The sequence below is a fragment of the Cydia pomonella genome, chromosome 1 (assembly GCF_033807575.1).
Source record: "Cydia pomonella isolate Wapato2018A chromosome 1, ilCydPomo1, whole genome shotgun sequence".
NCBI lineage: Eukaryota > Metazoa > Arthropoda > Insecta > Lepidoptera > Tortricidae > Cydia > Cydia pomonella.
In genome coordinates, this window is record NC_084703.1 from 19,656,154 (window position 1) to 19,671,040 (window position 14,887).

At 32.6% G+C, this 14,887-nt stretch overlaps 1 protein-coding gene across 2 annotated transcripts in view; it reads right to left on the minus strand.

Moving 5' to 3' along the window:
• Positions 1-2,077: 2,077 nt before the first annotated feature.
• LOC133526962 (sensory neuron membrane protein 2-like) overlaps positions 2,078-14,887 on the minus strand; it is a 56,808-nt gene continuing 43,998 nt past the window's right edge. The window contains exons 7-9 of one of the 2 annotated variants that reach the window (XM_061863830.1): positions 9,780-9,898; positions 4,257-4,382; positions 2,078-3,487 (exon numbers count right to left, since the gene is read on the minus strand). In XM_061863830.1, the coding sequence (XP_061719814.1) occupies positions 3,305-3,487; positions 4,257-4,382; positions 9,780-9,898 (428 nt within the window). In that variant the 3' untranslated portion in view covers positions 2,078-3,304. The remainder of the gene's footprint in view (positions 3,488-4,256; positions 4,383-9,779; positions 9,899-14,887) is intronic. The other variant, XM_061863838.1, reaches the window with a different exon arrangement.

Below are 14,887 nucleotides of genomic sequence, written 5' to 3' on the forward strand. Positions count from 1 at the left end.
AAATTAAATATGAGATCGAGGTGAAATGCGATTCGGTGAATTACTACAACAATTTTATGCTTTTGGGGTACAGGTCTAACAAATCGAATCTATAAGGGTTCCGTTTTTTGCCATTTGGCTACGGAACCCTAAAAAATAACATGTTTGACTTATTGCTTTAAGAAGTGAGTTGTCATTGTCGCTTCGTATAATAGTAATTGAAATTGAACAAAACAGAGCAAAATGTCGAACTTCGAAACATCAAAGAAACTCTTGCAGACGCCAGAGATCGAAGGGGAGTGTATATTTCCATGCTTCAGTATCTTGAATGCTTCCGAACAGTCTTCAGACCGGTACCCAACATACTGAGGATAAATTTCTTGTGCAAGCTCAATTTTTTTATTTGACCATGATTTTATTCTTGCAAATTCTTATTCAAATAATGATTTTATTCTTGAATTCCCAACACTGTATGTAAGTACTTTTATATGTACGTTTGTTTTTGAAGCCTTGGAAACTAGCCACATTTTCTCTGACTGTCTGAGCTCTATTCTTCGTTGGTAACTGTATGTCAAACAGGAATAGATATTCTTTTTGGGCAACTAGTGGCCTAACACGATGATATTTTTTTTTTTGAGAACTGGTTACGAAACTTGGTTGCCAAAACGGCCGGAGGGCACCAGTTGCGAATTACCTATTCGCACATGTATCGTACAACGTTTTACAGTACATATGGCCCTTTAAATGTTCGACACAGTAACGTAACGTGCTAATTTTCGCACTAGTGCGGTAAAGTAGCACCATATGTACTGTAAAATATATAAATATTACTTATAGGTACATTCTTACACTATTTGACTAGTCCTACGGTAAGCTCAAGAAGGCTTGTGGTTGTAGTGTTAATAGTGTATGGTGACGCTTACGATTTGATAGTTCGTGGACTTACATATTAGTCCAGTACCTTTCGAGAAATGTGCACATGGAAGTATATTTCCTCGTTTAGTGGTCCATACCCAAAGTGACGAAAGAAACTCTATTACTATTAAATAAGTAATGCCTGGCTTAAATTTGGCTTAAGCCAACACTCTTATCAGGGGCGTAGCTACCGCCGTATATGCCGTATCAATTATACGGGGCCCTCGGGCCTCGGGGGCCCCCAACGTGCGTTTTTGTGAGAAACCTTTACCCTTCCTAAGGGCCCCCAAACAAATTTTAATACGCGGCCCCGCCAAGGCACGCTACGCCACTGACTCTTATTTTAGATTACTTAAACATTATGGTGTTAAATTGGTTTCAATTTTGTTTACTTGCTCTTGTCTATAACTAGTTAAAACATAAATCCCCGTATCAATTTTTCAAACACGGATTCACACATGCAGTTATAATTCGTAACATAAATAAAAAATATGGATTTTAACATAGAGTAAAGATATTATCAGAGGTATTTTGACTTATGACAAACTGTGACACTGGAATGGCGGATGGTTTTAAAGTGTGCGTGTAGAGTGATACCATGTAAAACATATTCTCCCTGATGTAAAAAATATTTTTAAAATAAAAAAATTGCACTGCTTTATGTTTGACAATAAATGCGTAATGTTGCATAATTACTTTGTGCAAATATTATTTAAAATAATAATATTTAGCATCGGGATGATATCAGTTCGTTTTTTTTAAATTTATACATATAACTTGCTAAGTTATACAAAAAGTACCTGGGCGACCGAGCTTTGCTCGGTTATAACTATTTATTGTAATATGGTGGTGTATAGGTGATAATCTTAACTACATTTTTTTACTAAATTAAACTTGTCTACAACAATAAAAATTAAAAAATTATATATAAACTTGAACATATAAAAAAAAAACAAAAGTTAGTCACAGGCGAGATTCGAACCCGTAACACTCGTTTAGCAGTCCTCGTCTTAACCCGCTGGACCAGACGGACAGTGGCTGGCAAGACGAAATTAGCGACCATATTCTGCGTCGAAAGAAAAACGCATGAAAACTCGAAAACACGCGTTTTCCCAAACATAAGACTCATCTAGATCGATTGTTTACCCCCAAAAACCCCCATATACCAAATTTCAGTAAAATCGTTAGAGCCGTTTCCGAGATCCCGGAAATATATATATTTATATATATACAAGAATTGCTCGTTTAAAGGTATAAGATATCGTTAAACCATAAGTTTTAAACAAAAAAAAAATGTTGCAGATCGGAAAATATGATAAATTATGATCGAAAAAGTATAAATATCGATTAAGTATTTATAAATTTATAAAAGTATAAATAGTCCTGAAATATTTTTTAATCAAATATAGACTAAATTACAAATATCTACGTAGGTATATTATAAGTCTTAACACATGCGCACCATATCTACGGACTCAAATTACTTACATGCACCGCGTGCAAACACTTATAAAATCATAATATTTAACATTAGATGAAATCAATTGTTAAAAGACATTAGAGATATCTGATTTTGAACAAAAATATAATATACATAACAAAGGTTTACTATCAAATATTAGTCATGAAAGTGTCTTTAATCTCATTATTTTCGGGAAATTACCATAGTGACTTATTTTGAAATTCGCAATCAATAATTTATCCATTTATCAAAATAATCTTTTATAAGTACACGTGATCACCCGAGGCAGAGTCAGGCCAAAAACGAGATGGCGAGACGACCTGGACTCATTTTGTGGCGACTGGTGTGAGCATGCACAAAGCCGTGACGCCCGTGACGAGTGGCGAAAGACAAGGTAGGCCTTTGCCCAGCAGTGGGACACCATGTAGGCTAATAAAATAAAATAAAGTACATAACGATTTAATAAGAAGGGCATCAATTACCCTGCTTTCGGGAAAGTACCCTATTCAACATACTGGTCATACTCCTGTTCCGCAGAAATTGAAATTGAAATATCGTGATTTTACGCACGATAACATCATAATTGATGAACTTACCTATGAAAAGTTATCCCATCTCTTTTTTCGTCCGATCTGTATAATTCTTACAACACTTGACCACGCATGTCGGCATATTTTATATTTTTCTTCCACCAATTTACTCAAATGACATGTCGATCCGACTGACGGCAAATTGGTGGATGAGGGCATAGAGATAACTGTCAATGTCTGTGTGTCACGCGTAAATACTAGGAAATTGGTGGATGATGGAATCCTAGTTGTATTTTACCGATACTCCGTCCGCAGAATTATTAGTCCAAGGATTTTAACTAATAAATATAACAAATAACATTATTGAATTATTGAGCATTAGAGATAGGGCTGTACGAATGTAACTGTACGGTAATTCTTATTTAATATTTTTCGATGCGGATCTATTATTAAGTCCTGCCCGCGTAGCAACCACACCGCCGACCACTAGTAGTACGCAGCTTATAGTCACTAGGATCGGGACTAAAATATCCACCAGTCGAAGTGGGGTCAGCAACTTTTCTTTCACCTCTTCCACGAATTCTTCTGGCAATTCCATACCCTAAAATAATATTTTGCGTTAGATCCGGGTACATTTATACTGTAGGTAGGTACTCTAGTGGATACAGTTAGTTAGTTATTTACGATAAAATGTATGTAATTATTTTTATGATCACAAGGAAAATGGGATTTTAAAGTATCATTAGCACAAGAGTACTGATTATCATGTAGACAATGACGTTTTCATTAAATGCAATAAGTACATTATTTAGTAAATCAGTGATTTTTTATTTTATTTTTTATTTGGAGATCCAACAGCTCTGACATTAACATAGAAAAATATAGTAGATACAGGAAGCCAATTATAGGAACTCGCAGGTAGTGACATAATACTAAACTAAGATTACGCACTATTGCAACCACGTATGTGAACAAAGCGAATACAAATGATACTTAATAAGGATAATGTGGGAGTTCAAAATACTAATTAACTTAGGAACATAATGAGGTCTAAGGTAAAAGTATAAATAATAAATAAGTAATTAATAGGTATTCAAGAAGGTGACAACACGCTCACTCAAAAGACTCAAAGTATTTCTGCACTAAATTACGTCTCACGCTAGGAATGCCACAGTTGAATATATCTATATCGAATTCTTTAGATAGATCATTTAGGTTACGACTGGCGCGTGGTAAAAAAGATATGTGAAGAAGTGATACGAGTATCTTGTTAAATGTCAATGTACGTAGGTTATTATGTACGTAGGCACAATATATGTATAAATGTTATACTCTTATTTAATCATAATAATAAAAAAGTGATAATTTACCTGCTCCAGCCAAAAGAGTGGTAGTAAAACATTTGGTAAGTTGTTGGTTGCGCTTATCTGTGGGATGGGCCTCAAGAACATATTAAATTGTACTCTCGCTGCTCCTCGTATTACAACACCAGTGTTCTGAAAGAAATATATATATTTTTTTAAGTATTAATTAATATATATGTTGGGATGTGCGGACTAGGGATTGCAGAATCGGTACTGTTTTGAAGAACCGGGATTTTCGGGACCAGTCACAGTCAAAAAACTTTACCTTTAAAAATCATCATGACCCAATGTATTTCCGATATTTTATTTTGGCTTGTAATTCTCACCATAAATTTAAGGAGTATTTTTTGCCTGTGCATCACCAGGAAAGGAAACGTCAGAATTGCACGCAATTAAAAACTAAGGTTTACGTTTTTTATCTACACACATTATAAACCCTCTATGATGCCTTCAAAATACGTAAATAATGGCCAACATTACGATAAACTGTTTTGTTACAACAAATTTCTTATCTGTGATAATGTTGTAATTGTTTCATAACTACATCAAAATCATAGAAATATGAGGAACAAGAACGATTGTCAAACTTCAAAAATGCTTCAAAAGTGCGACCAAAAATTAAATGCAAGTGTGTGCGTAAATTGTCTATGTGAGATCAAAAATAGTGATGTCATGTTACAACATACACATATACTAATAATCTACCGGTGTTTGACTGCTTTATCGACTACTTTTTCAAATGTTTGTTTTATGAAAAAATGTTATATGAGTATTAAATTACTACTATTAGACCCTATTAGCGCTTATAGTACCTTTAATTTTATTTATTTCTTTTCATTTGATTTTCATGTGTATACGCTGTGTACAAATATACGCTGTCTTGTGTTTCCTTGTGTTAGCGGCAAAGCCGTGGAAAAGTGGCTAAAATGTATGTAAATGTAATGTAATATACTATGTTGGAAAGTGACGTTTAAAGTTCCGCTAAACATGTAGACCTTCAAAAGTCGGTTATAAAGGTTAATATCTTAATGATGTCTTGTGAAGAAATAATTACATACTTATTAACATCCCGACGAGTTATCGAAACAGTTATATGAACATTTTGTCAAGCCCTAGCGTAAAGTAAGAGTTTAGGTTTTTAATATGATTAAATATTAGCAAACAACTGAAGAAAAACTTATAATGAACTGTATAAACCGGCTTTTTACATTTTTTATGCTGTTAATTTGACCAAAATATCGTTACGAAAACTTCGCTCGGAATATCATAATTACCTGTTAAATGAGTATTTGCCTGGGTTACTTGGCCCTATGACACTACAATCCAGCACACTACACGATACCATCTTCACTAGGTACATTACTTTATTAATAGCTTTCTTCCCTGAAAGCATCTGTTTGACATGTCTCTGGTTTGTATCGAATGATACGGAAATAGGCCCATGACTCTAGTTTGTCTCTGAATCAAAAAAAAAACTACGGAAGCGTGACATGCTTGAAAAAAGTTTCATTTACCGCCATTTGATGTACAGTTCATCTTTTAATTAGTTTTATGATTTTGTTTTGTTGTTTTTAAAGTAACTTAAGCAAAAGCACATATCCGCGAGTTCCGCCAAGAGAGCAACGTTGTTAAACTTAACTAACACAATTTTTTTTACAAAAAAGATACAGAACACTTTTTGAAAGGATCAATATTTAAAAAGATATTAAAGAGGGAAAGTTAATTAAAATCAATTCTAAGGTTCCTTTTCTTTCGTTTTTCATAAACAGTATGACCCATAGCAAAAAAATGTCTCATACATAATCAGAGATCGGACAAATTTGCGTCATTGCTCGCAATAATGTGGACATGACTCCAAAATTAATCAAATATGTAATCATTTAATTAATTTCTTACTTGACTTAAATTTTAATTCCTAGTCAATAAATACAAAATTTTGTTAAAGTATAGATTTATTAAAGAAAATAATCAGTATTTTTTCCAAATTTTCTGCAGTCATTTTTTTTTTACATCAAAAATATCCTTAAGTGGTGAAAAACTCCGCTCGCACTCCACTGATGTTAATGGGGCAAACTTAAGTAGTTTTATAGGAATATTATTATTCCAGTATAATTCAGAGTTTATTTTCTGTTCTTTGTTTAGTTTATCCCGATTTTGAGGTTATCGCCCACAACTTAGAACAGAAAATAAACTCTGAATTATACTGGAATAATAATATTCCTATAAAACTACTTAAGTTTGCCCCATTAACATCAGTGGAGTGCGAGGGGAGTTTTTCAGCACTTAAGTATATTTTTGATGTAAAAAGAAATAGACTGACTGCAGAAAATTTAAAAAAAATACTGATTATTTTCTTTAATAAATCTATACTTTAACAAACTTTTGTATTTATTGACTAGGAATTAAAATTTAAGTCAAGTAAGAAATTAATTAAATGATTACTTATTTGATTAATTTGGGAGTCATGTCCACATTATTGCGAGCAATGACGCAAATTTGTCCGATCTCTGTACATAATACATAAATTATTACCATAAAATTTTCTATAAGAAACATTTTATGTAAAACACTTCACTAGGATCCATATTTAAAAAGATACTAAAGCGGGAATATTAATAATAATCAATTTTAATGTCGCTTCTTAGTTTTTCGTAAATAATTCTTAAACGGCAGGTCATAACAAAACAGATTCTTATACATAAATAATTAACATTGCCTACAAAATAAACATTTAGAACACTTTTCTCTAGGATTAATATTTAAAAAGATACTAAAGCGGGAATATTAATAATAATCAATTTTTATTTTAAAGGGGGAAAGTAAATCACAATCAATACACGGGTCCCTATTTTTTTAGTTTTTCGTAAATAACTCTTAAATAATCTTTTTGCCTATTGCAATAAAAATGTTATCTACTGACAGGTAAATAATAATAAATAAATAAATATTATAGGACATTATTACACAAATGGACTAAGTCCCACAGTAAGCTCAATAAGGCTTGTGTTGAGGGTACTTAGACAACAATATATACAATATATAAATATTTATAAATACTTAAATACATAGAAAACACCCATGACTCAGGAACAAATATCCATGCTCATCACACGAATAAATGCCCTTACCAGGATTTGAACCCGGGACTATCAGCTTCGTAGGCAGGGTCACTACCCACTAGGCCAAACCGGTCGTCAACAGGTACATTAATGTTTTAGCTAAACTCGCAATTTTTATCTGTAAATAAATAAATAAAACTACTTATTCGTTGAAATGTTTTTTTTCACCAAGGTGTAAAAATAAAATCATGTCGTATGCAGAGAAAGCAAAATGAATACTCGTAATAATAATAATTGTTTGGCGAATTTGGCCAAAACTCACATAACATTGTTTTACTCCTTATGACCTCAGGAATGTGTAAGTAGTTAAAATCTGTCGGGTTTAATTGGCCTATGGTGTATACTCCAACTTAATAATGCAGTGGTCGAAAATTAGCTCATTGGCGGACAGAAACTAAAATATCACTACTTTTGCTTAAATAAGTTTGAACTTAAAATAGACAATATGAGCAATACAAACAAATACATTGAAGTAAGTGTACTTGAAGAATATTTTTTCGCATTTCAAGTTGGCAACTCCTATAATTGGACAGAATCTAACGCACCTACCCTAAGATGAATATATGATGGAAGTACAGTCAGTATCAAAATTAGCGTATTCGACTGTGCGTCAAATATATCTACCGTTCTCTGATAACTTATAAAATATACCTACATCTCCATATACAGAACAGTTAAACTACTAGATACCTTTGAACGCAAAATATTGAAATATATTTCTGATTGGAAAGTAATTGAGGGTGGCAGATATTTCAGGCGCGTTGTTCCATACGCAACTATTGATTCTGACTGTACATGTTACTTAATTAATAATATATCTATAAATGAACTTATAGAGGCACATACAAGAAATATAATTTATTTGTAATGATGCAATGAATTTTTTAAATGTATATTATTGAGTATTTTTCACTTTAAAAAAGCCCAACCACACTACCCACATCTCAAGAACAATAACACCATTTTTAACTGCCTCCGTCTCTACTTCAATTAAAATGGTTTAATATTGTTTTCACCACACCAACTGGTAAAGGCCCTCTTGATTGTTCAAAAACGAATGAGAAAGTTGCATTTTATCCACATGTGGGGCAAAGTAATCAGATGCAAATTTTAAATTGTTTCCGTATGTTAGCTGGTAGAATTGACTTTTAAATGATGATTTTGAATGATTATTTTTTTATTACGTTCATTTCGATTTGATTTCATTTGAATTTTTTGGTATTTCATAGTTAGTAGTTTCCTCGTGTTGGTGTGGTGAAAAATTTTGTATTTCACTCGGAGGCAAAGTTTGATTAACCCTCGTGCATTGAAACCCTCGCAACGCTCAAGATTCCACTTCTCGAACCACTCGCTACGCTCGTGGTTCAATTTTGAAATCTTTCGCTTGCTCGGGTCACAATATTAGCACGAGCGGTTAAACAACAACTTTGCCCTCTTGTAAAACAAATAACTATTTTAATACAGTTGCTCAAAAAGTGCTACTTTACGTAGCTGTTTAGCGTGCGGAAAGTTGGATTTCGCGAACTAGTGCTTTTTACTTTTCCATTTGTTCCAATTCATGACTACTTATTGATGAGTGTTAATATTAGTTTCCTTTAAAAGACGTAACCAACATAAAAACCTACTGTTAATGTAAAAATAATAAATATAAGTATATTTTCATATTTTATTACTTACCTCTTCATCATTATAACACGTTTATTTTTTAATATTGAATATTGAAAAATCGTTCTAAATAAGTTGTCTGAATGGAACGGAATAGCTGCCGAAACGCCTGTCAAAGCAGAGGCGTTTTTTCTTACTGCAAGAATGTTTTAAGTTTCCAAAGGCAACATTTGATATTGATTTCATACAATTTAAAAATACGATACACAAATAATCGTAAATAACGACACTTAGGTAATAAAAGTATAATATTTTATATTTACAATTTGTTTCTGTCTTATAGAACTTGCATAAAAAAGTACTTGGTTGTTTTTCTTATTTTTTCGCAACTGTATTAAAAAACGTCGTTCGATATACGTGCGGAAATGTCATTCTTCACTCGTCCCGAGTCTTGCCACTCGCCTACAGCTATACTTTCCGCACTAGCATCGAAATGTACTATTACTTCTATTGCTCTAATACCATGTGAGTATGAGTACTCGGTGGGTCGCGGACGTAAACAAAGGTTCGCGACTTATTTAATACTTATTGTAGAGAGAAAGATAATATCTGCCTCAGGCAATATTCTTGGTTTGTACCTACTTAATGTAATACATTCGACAGTTTAAACTACAGTTGTTGAAAAAACACACGACTTACGAGAGTATGGGAAATTTAGTTCCCTGCTGATTGCCGTCGATCAGTCCATCTATTGTGGTTGATGCAAATGGCCCTTACTCAGTTATTGTGTTACTGTACTACTTACAGGTTCTAAATCCATCCATATTCTATGCATTTCCTTGTCGGGTGTCATGCCAATTACACCGTTCCTATATGTCGGATCAGCGAACAAGAAGTGCGGATCGGTTAATACTAAGAACCCACCTGAAATAGATAGAATTTTGACGATCAGTAAAATAATACTTTAAAAGAACAGCTAGTTGCTCTAGGGCAGTGATGACCGCATGTTAATTGCAATTGACCATTAAGGTTTCGGCCAACACTGCTCTGGGTATCTGTCTAAGTATCTGGTGTATGGACTAAATATGGACATAATTTAACAATCATGTGCAGCATACGTCCAATTAGATTATTTGTGATTATTTTTAAATCCTTTTTAAGTAGTTTCTATCTTTGTTGGTAACACACAAATAGTGGACATGTTTAATGTAACATTACTTAAAAACGCATCCTTTAATTAAGTAACTTGATCTGCTAAGTTTAAATTTTCAAACATTTTAATTTAATTTAATACTTATAGGTACTTAAACCTCGCGACAAGCTTTTATGAACATATAAATTGTGTATAATGAGGTGTTGATGATTAAAATTATAAGAAAAAATTTAATTTTCTTCTTTTTAGAGCATTTAAATAAAAGCTTTTACTAAAAGATTTTTTTTACTTTTATTTTATTTTTTACTTTTTAGTTATTTTGAGTTACTCTCAACAATCCCTTTCATTTGATACCTACCCATATTGTACAAGTGCATTAAAAATAACTATTCCGCCATCTTGAATGGTCCGCCATGTTGGATTTAGAATGTCGTCAGATAATTTATCATGCATTGTCATCCAAACTAAACGTGTATACAAAATATCAGCTCAATCGGCTGAAGATATCTGCTTCAAAATTGAGTTGCAAGATTCCACTCGAAAAAATATGTGACGTTATTCTAAATCCAATATGGCGGAACATCCAAGATGGCGGAATAGTTATTTTTAATGCACTTCTACAATATGGGTATCAAATGAAAGGGATTGTTGAGAGTAACTCAAAATAACTAAAAAGTAAAAAATAAAATAAAAGTAAAAAAAATCTTTTAGTAAAAGCTTTTATTTAAATGCTCTAAAAAGAAGAAAATAAAATTTTCCTTTAAAACTTTAATCATCAACTTATAACCTCATTATACACAATTTATATGTTCATAAAAGCTTGTCGCGAGGTTTAAGTACCTATAAGTATTAAATTAAATTAAAATGATTGAAAATTTAAACTTAGCAGATCAAGTTACTTAATTAAAGAGGTACTAGTTTGTTTATACAATTAAATCGCGCGACAAGCTTATATGAACATATAAATTGTGTATAATGAGATTAATGAGGTTATAAGTTGATGATTAAAATTTTAAAGGAAAATTTTATTTTCTTCTTTTTAGAGCATTTAAACAAAAGCTTTTACTAAAAGATTTTTTTTACTTTTATTTTATTTTTCCTATATAGGGGAGAGTCGGATATATCGTACCAGTTTTTACATAAACTTGGATATTTTGTTTTTGGTGGTAGTTACAATTATGTTTTACTGTACATATAAAAGTTCAATTACTTGGCTACATTCATTATGAAGATGAGCATCCTGAGATTAAATTAACAAAGTCAAAATGCATTTCTTCGGAAGCACTGCCATCGGTACGATTTACCCGACCAGTTAGTTAAATCATACCACCCATAGTAAATTTGTATCTATGAAACGTTTTGCAAGTTTATTGCTTATTTTAGGTTTGAATAACAAATATTTATTACGGGAATCCGAAATCATCCTTACACGACTCAAAAATACTTGGCCGTTTAAATTGTACTTATGCTAGTATGCTATAGTACGATTTAAACGACTAGCAATTTTTATTAAATAATCAGTATAATAACCAAAGTATAAAAACTAGACAATTTTTAACACCTACACAGTAAACCCGTTTATATTTATAGTAATATACTTTTAATTTGGGATTTTTAACTTATCTTGACCATAAAGTTATGATATTACAAATATACATTAAAAGTTAGATCAAGTCCAACTAAAAACATATTTCTTCTCTCTTTTGTTCGATGGTAGTCTTATGCCATATCTGATTAGATTATTGCGCTTAATACCATTAGAGCACTGTTTGGTGCATTATGTGTAAATAAACTAAGTTGTTTAGTGGGAAAACTATAGGTGGTACGATTTAACCGGCGGTACGATATAGCCGACTCTCCCCTACTTACTTTACTCTTTGCTGCTATCTTTTGTTGCACAAATGTCTATGCTCATGTAGGTAAATGGAATATATAACAATCAACATACAAATGCACGCATAAGAAGTCACGGGAAACTGCTAGTGAGGGATAACAGGAATGCATCATCATCAATTCATCACTTAAAATAGGCACCAGGAGCAAGAGTTCAATATATGGATATTTGGATAATTTAAAATTAACTTTACTACCTATAGGTAGTTAGTACATTGTTAAACAACAAAGCTAAGTATGTTACCTATATTTTCATGGTTTCACCTAACGGCCTCCATGCATAATATATATGCTAATATAGCTATTGTAAAGTATTTGTAAATAAGGGCTAATCAAAAGTAGTTAAAGGATACAAGGGCAAATCATGTCAATGTCTTTTTCGAATGCACTTGCTAGTAAACGTTGTCGTTAGAGCACGCGTGCATGCTCAAAATAAATAATAAGTACCTACTAAAAGTAGGTTATTAGGTTTTTACTCCTTAAAACTCCTTCCACATCGGTACGTCAATTCCAAATTAACAAGGTTTTGTTTAAATCAGCTTAAATAATGCTAAAAACGTAAATAGGTACCTACCTAATATCCATTATGTCTGAAAACCTATTTGTAGAACCAAGATACGACTTAATGGTGTGTATAACTAGTCGATCGCAATGAGACACGAAATCTACCGGAGGTAACTTTTGTAGACACAAAAGGTAGTTTCTATAATTAATCATATTCCTTCATTAATTTGAGATTTTAATCTTAGATATTTAACATGCTGTCAAAAACAAATAGTATCACATCTATATATAGTACAAAATTGCGTTAGATCACGTTTATTGCCTACTGCTATGAGAGTAGACTTAATCTTGATTCATTATAGGGTTGCCCGAAATGATTAATAGCTAGAAGTAAAATTAAACGTAAATACGAGTATAAATTAAGATCATGTTTATACATAAGTATATACAAGGGTGAGATTACAGAGTAACAGAGGTAAACTGTTTTATATTATTTTAATTTTCTGTTGGTCCGGACTATACATATTAAGGGTTGAAATAACATCATGTCAACAGTACCCAAGTGAAAAAGTTTGGTTTAGTTTTAATTAGTCGCCCCTAGTTTACTCGTACGTATATAGATCTTTTCTGCGGGAGAAGGCTACCACGCTGCACTTCCTCCACCCTAGTGTATAAAAATAAATAGTTACAAATAGTGGTTTTGCCGGCAGTGACAGCCCTAGCAGAACCGGCCCCACTGGACCTGCGCTTGATTAACTTGCTTTCCACGGAGGTGTCTCATACACATGAATATTAATCGCGTACGTTAACTTTGGAAAATGATTGCCACGGTGAACCGAAAGGTCACCATCCATCACGCCCGATATTATGAGATACCCACCTAATACATCTAGGTAAGTTATAAGTCCATTCAAGTCGCTTATTAAATGATTTCAAATACAGAGAGGAAAATGGGGACTACGTTTGCATGGAGAAGAGGTCGTTCACTTTATACGATAAATAGTTTTAATGCTGAAAATTGCATGAATCAACATAGGTATAAACCTGAATATTTTACTATAAACAATATATCTTAATTTTTCGTTGACTTGCATGACATTTAAATGTACATCTGGTCTCCCGCGATACAGGCCTGGCCTAGTGCGTGGATTCCTGGAAACTCTGTTGTCAACCCAGTTATGCACCAACTCCTAAGAACAACTGCTATACTTTTTATGTGTCCCTTTTAATGCAATAAACATATTTTTAATTTTATCTTTACTTTTATCTTACACAGTGATTATATGCTCTTTGATTACACTGACGAACCCGCTCATAAAGCCGTTCCCATACTAAACCGACGAACATTTACTTAAGTAACATATTACTTTTGTTTGCCAAATACTGTAATACGAATAAACAGCGTGTAGATGTTTTGTATGTAATACATACGTTTAGTCGCTCTATTTTCTTTGTATTAGAATTCCTAGTGACAAAAGCTAGTACTAGACATAGATATATGTAAGGTACTTGAATGTCCGTGCCAAGTTTCACGTCATTTAAGCAAATGGTTTTAAAATGAGAGCGTAACTTGGATTTTCAAGCGGCTATGTTTGTGTGATTCTTGAGGGATAAATATGGAGGTCACTTTCTGTACGTCTATTTATTGTTTACTTTTTACATGCACCATATTATTTAACCCGACCTACTGAACGTAGTACTTACCTAATATACAAGTCAAGTACCTGGGCGACCGAGCTTTGCTCGGTTATAACTATTTATTGTAATATGGTAGTCTATAGGTGATAATCTTAACTACATTTTTTTACTAAATTAAACTTGTCTAAAACAATAAAAATTAAAAAATTATATATAAACTTGAACATATAAAAAAAAAAGCGGCCAAGTGCGAGTCGGACTCGCGCATGAAGGGTTCCGTACCATTTAAGACGTATTAAAAAAAACCTACTTGCTAGATCTTGTTCAACATTTTACCACTTTGGAACTGTCTCTCGCGCAAACTATTCAGTTAAGAAAAAAATGGTGTTAGGAACCTAAATATCATTTTTGAAGACCTATCCATAGATACCCCACACGTATGGGTTTGATGACAATTTTTTTTTTTAATTTATTGACGTATTAAAAAAAAAACTACTCACTAGATCTCGTTCAAAACCAATTTTCGGTGGAAGTTTGCATGGTAATGTATATCATATATTTTTTTTTAGATTTTTCATTCTGTTATTTTAGAAGTTACAGGGGGGGGGACACACTTTTTTTCACTTTGGAAGTGTCTCTCGCGCAAACTATTCAGCTTAGAAAAAAATGATATTAGAAACCTAAATATCATTTTTGAAGACCTATCCCTAGATACCCCACACGTA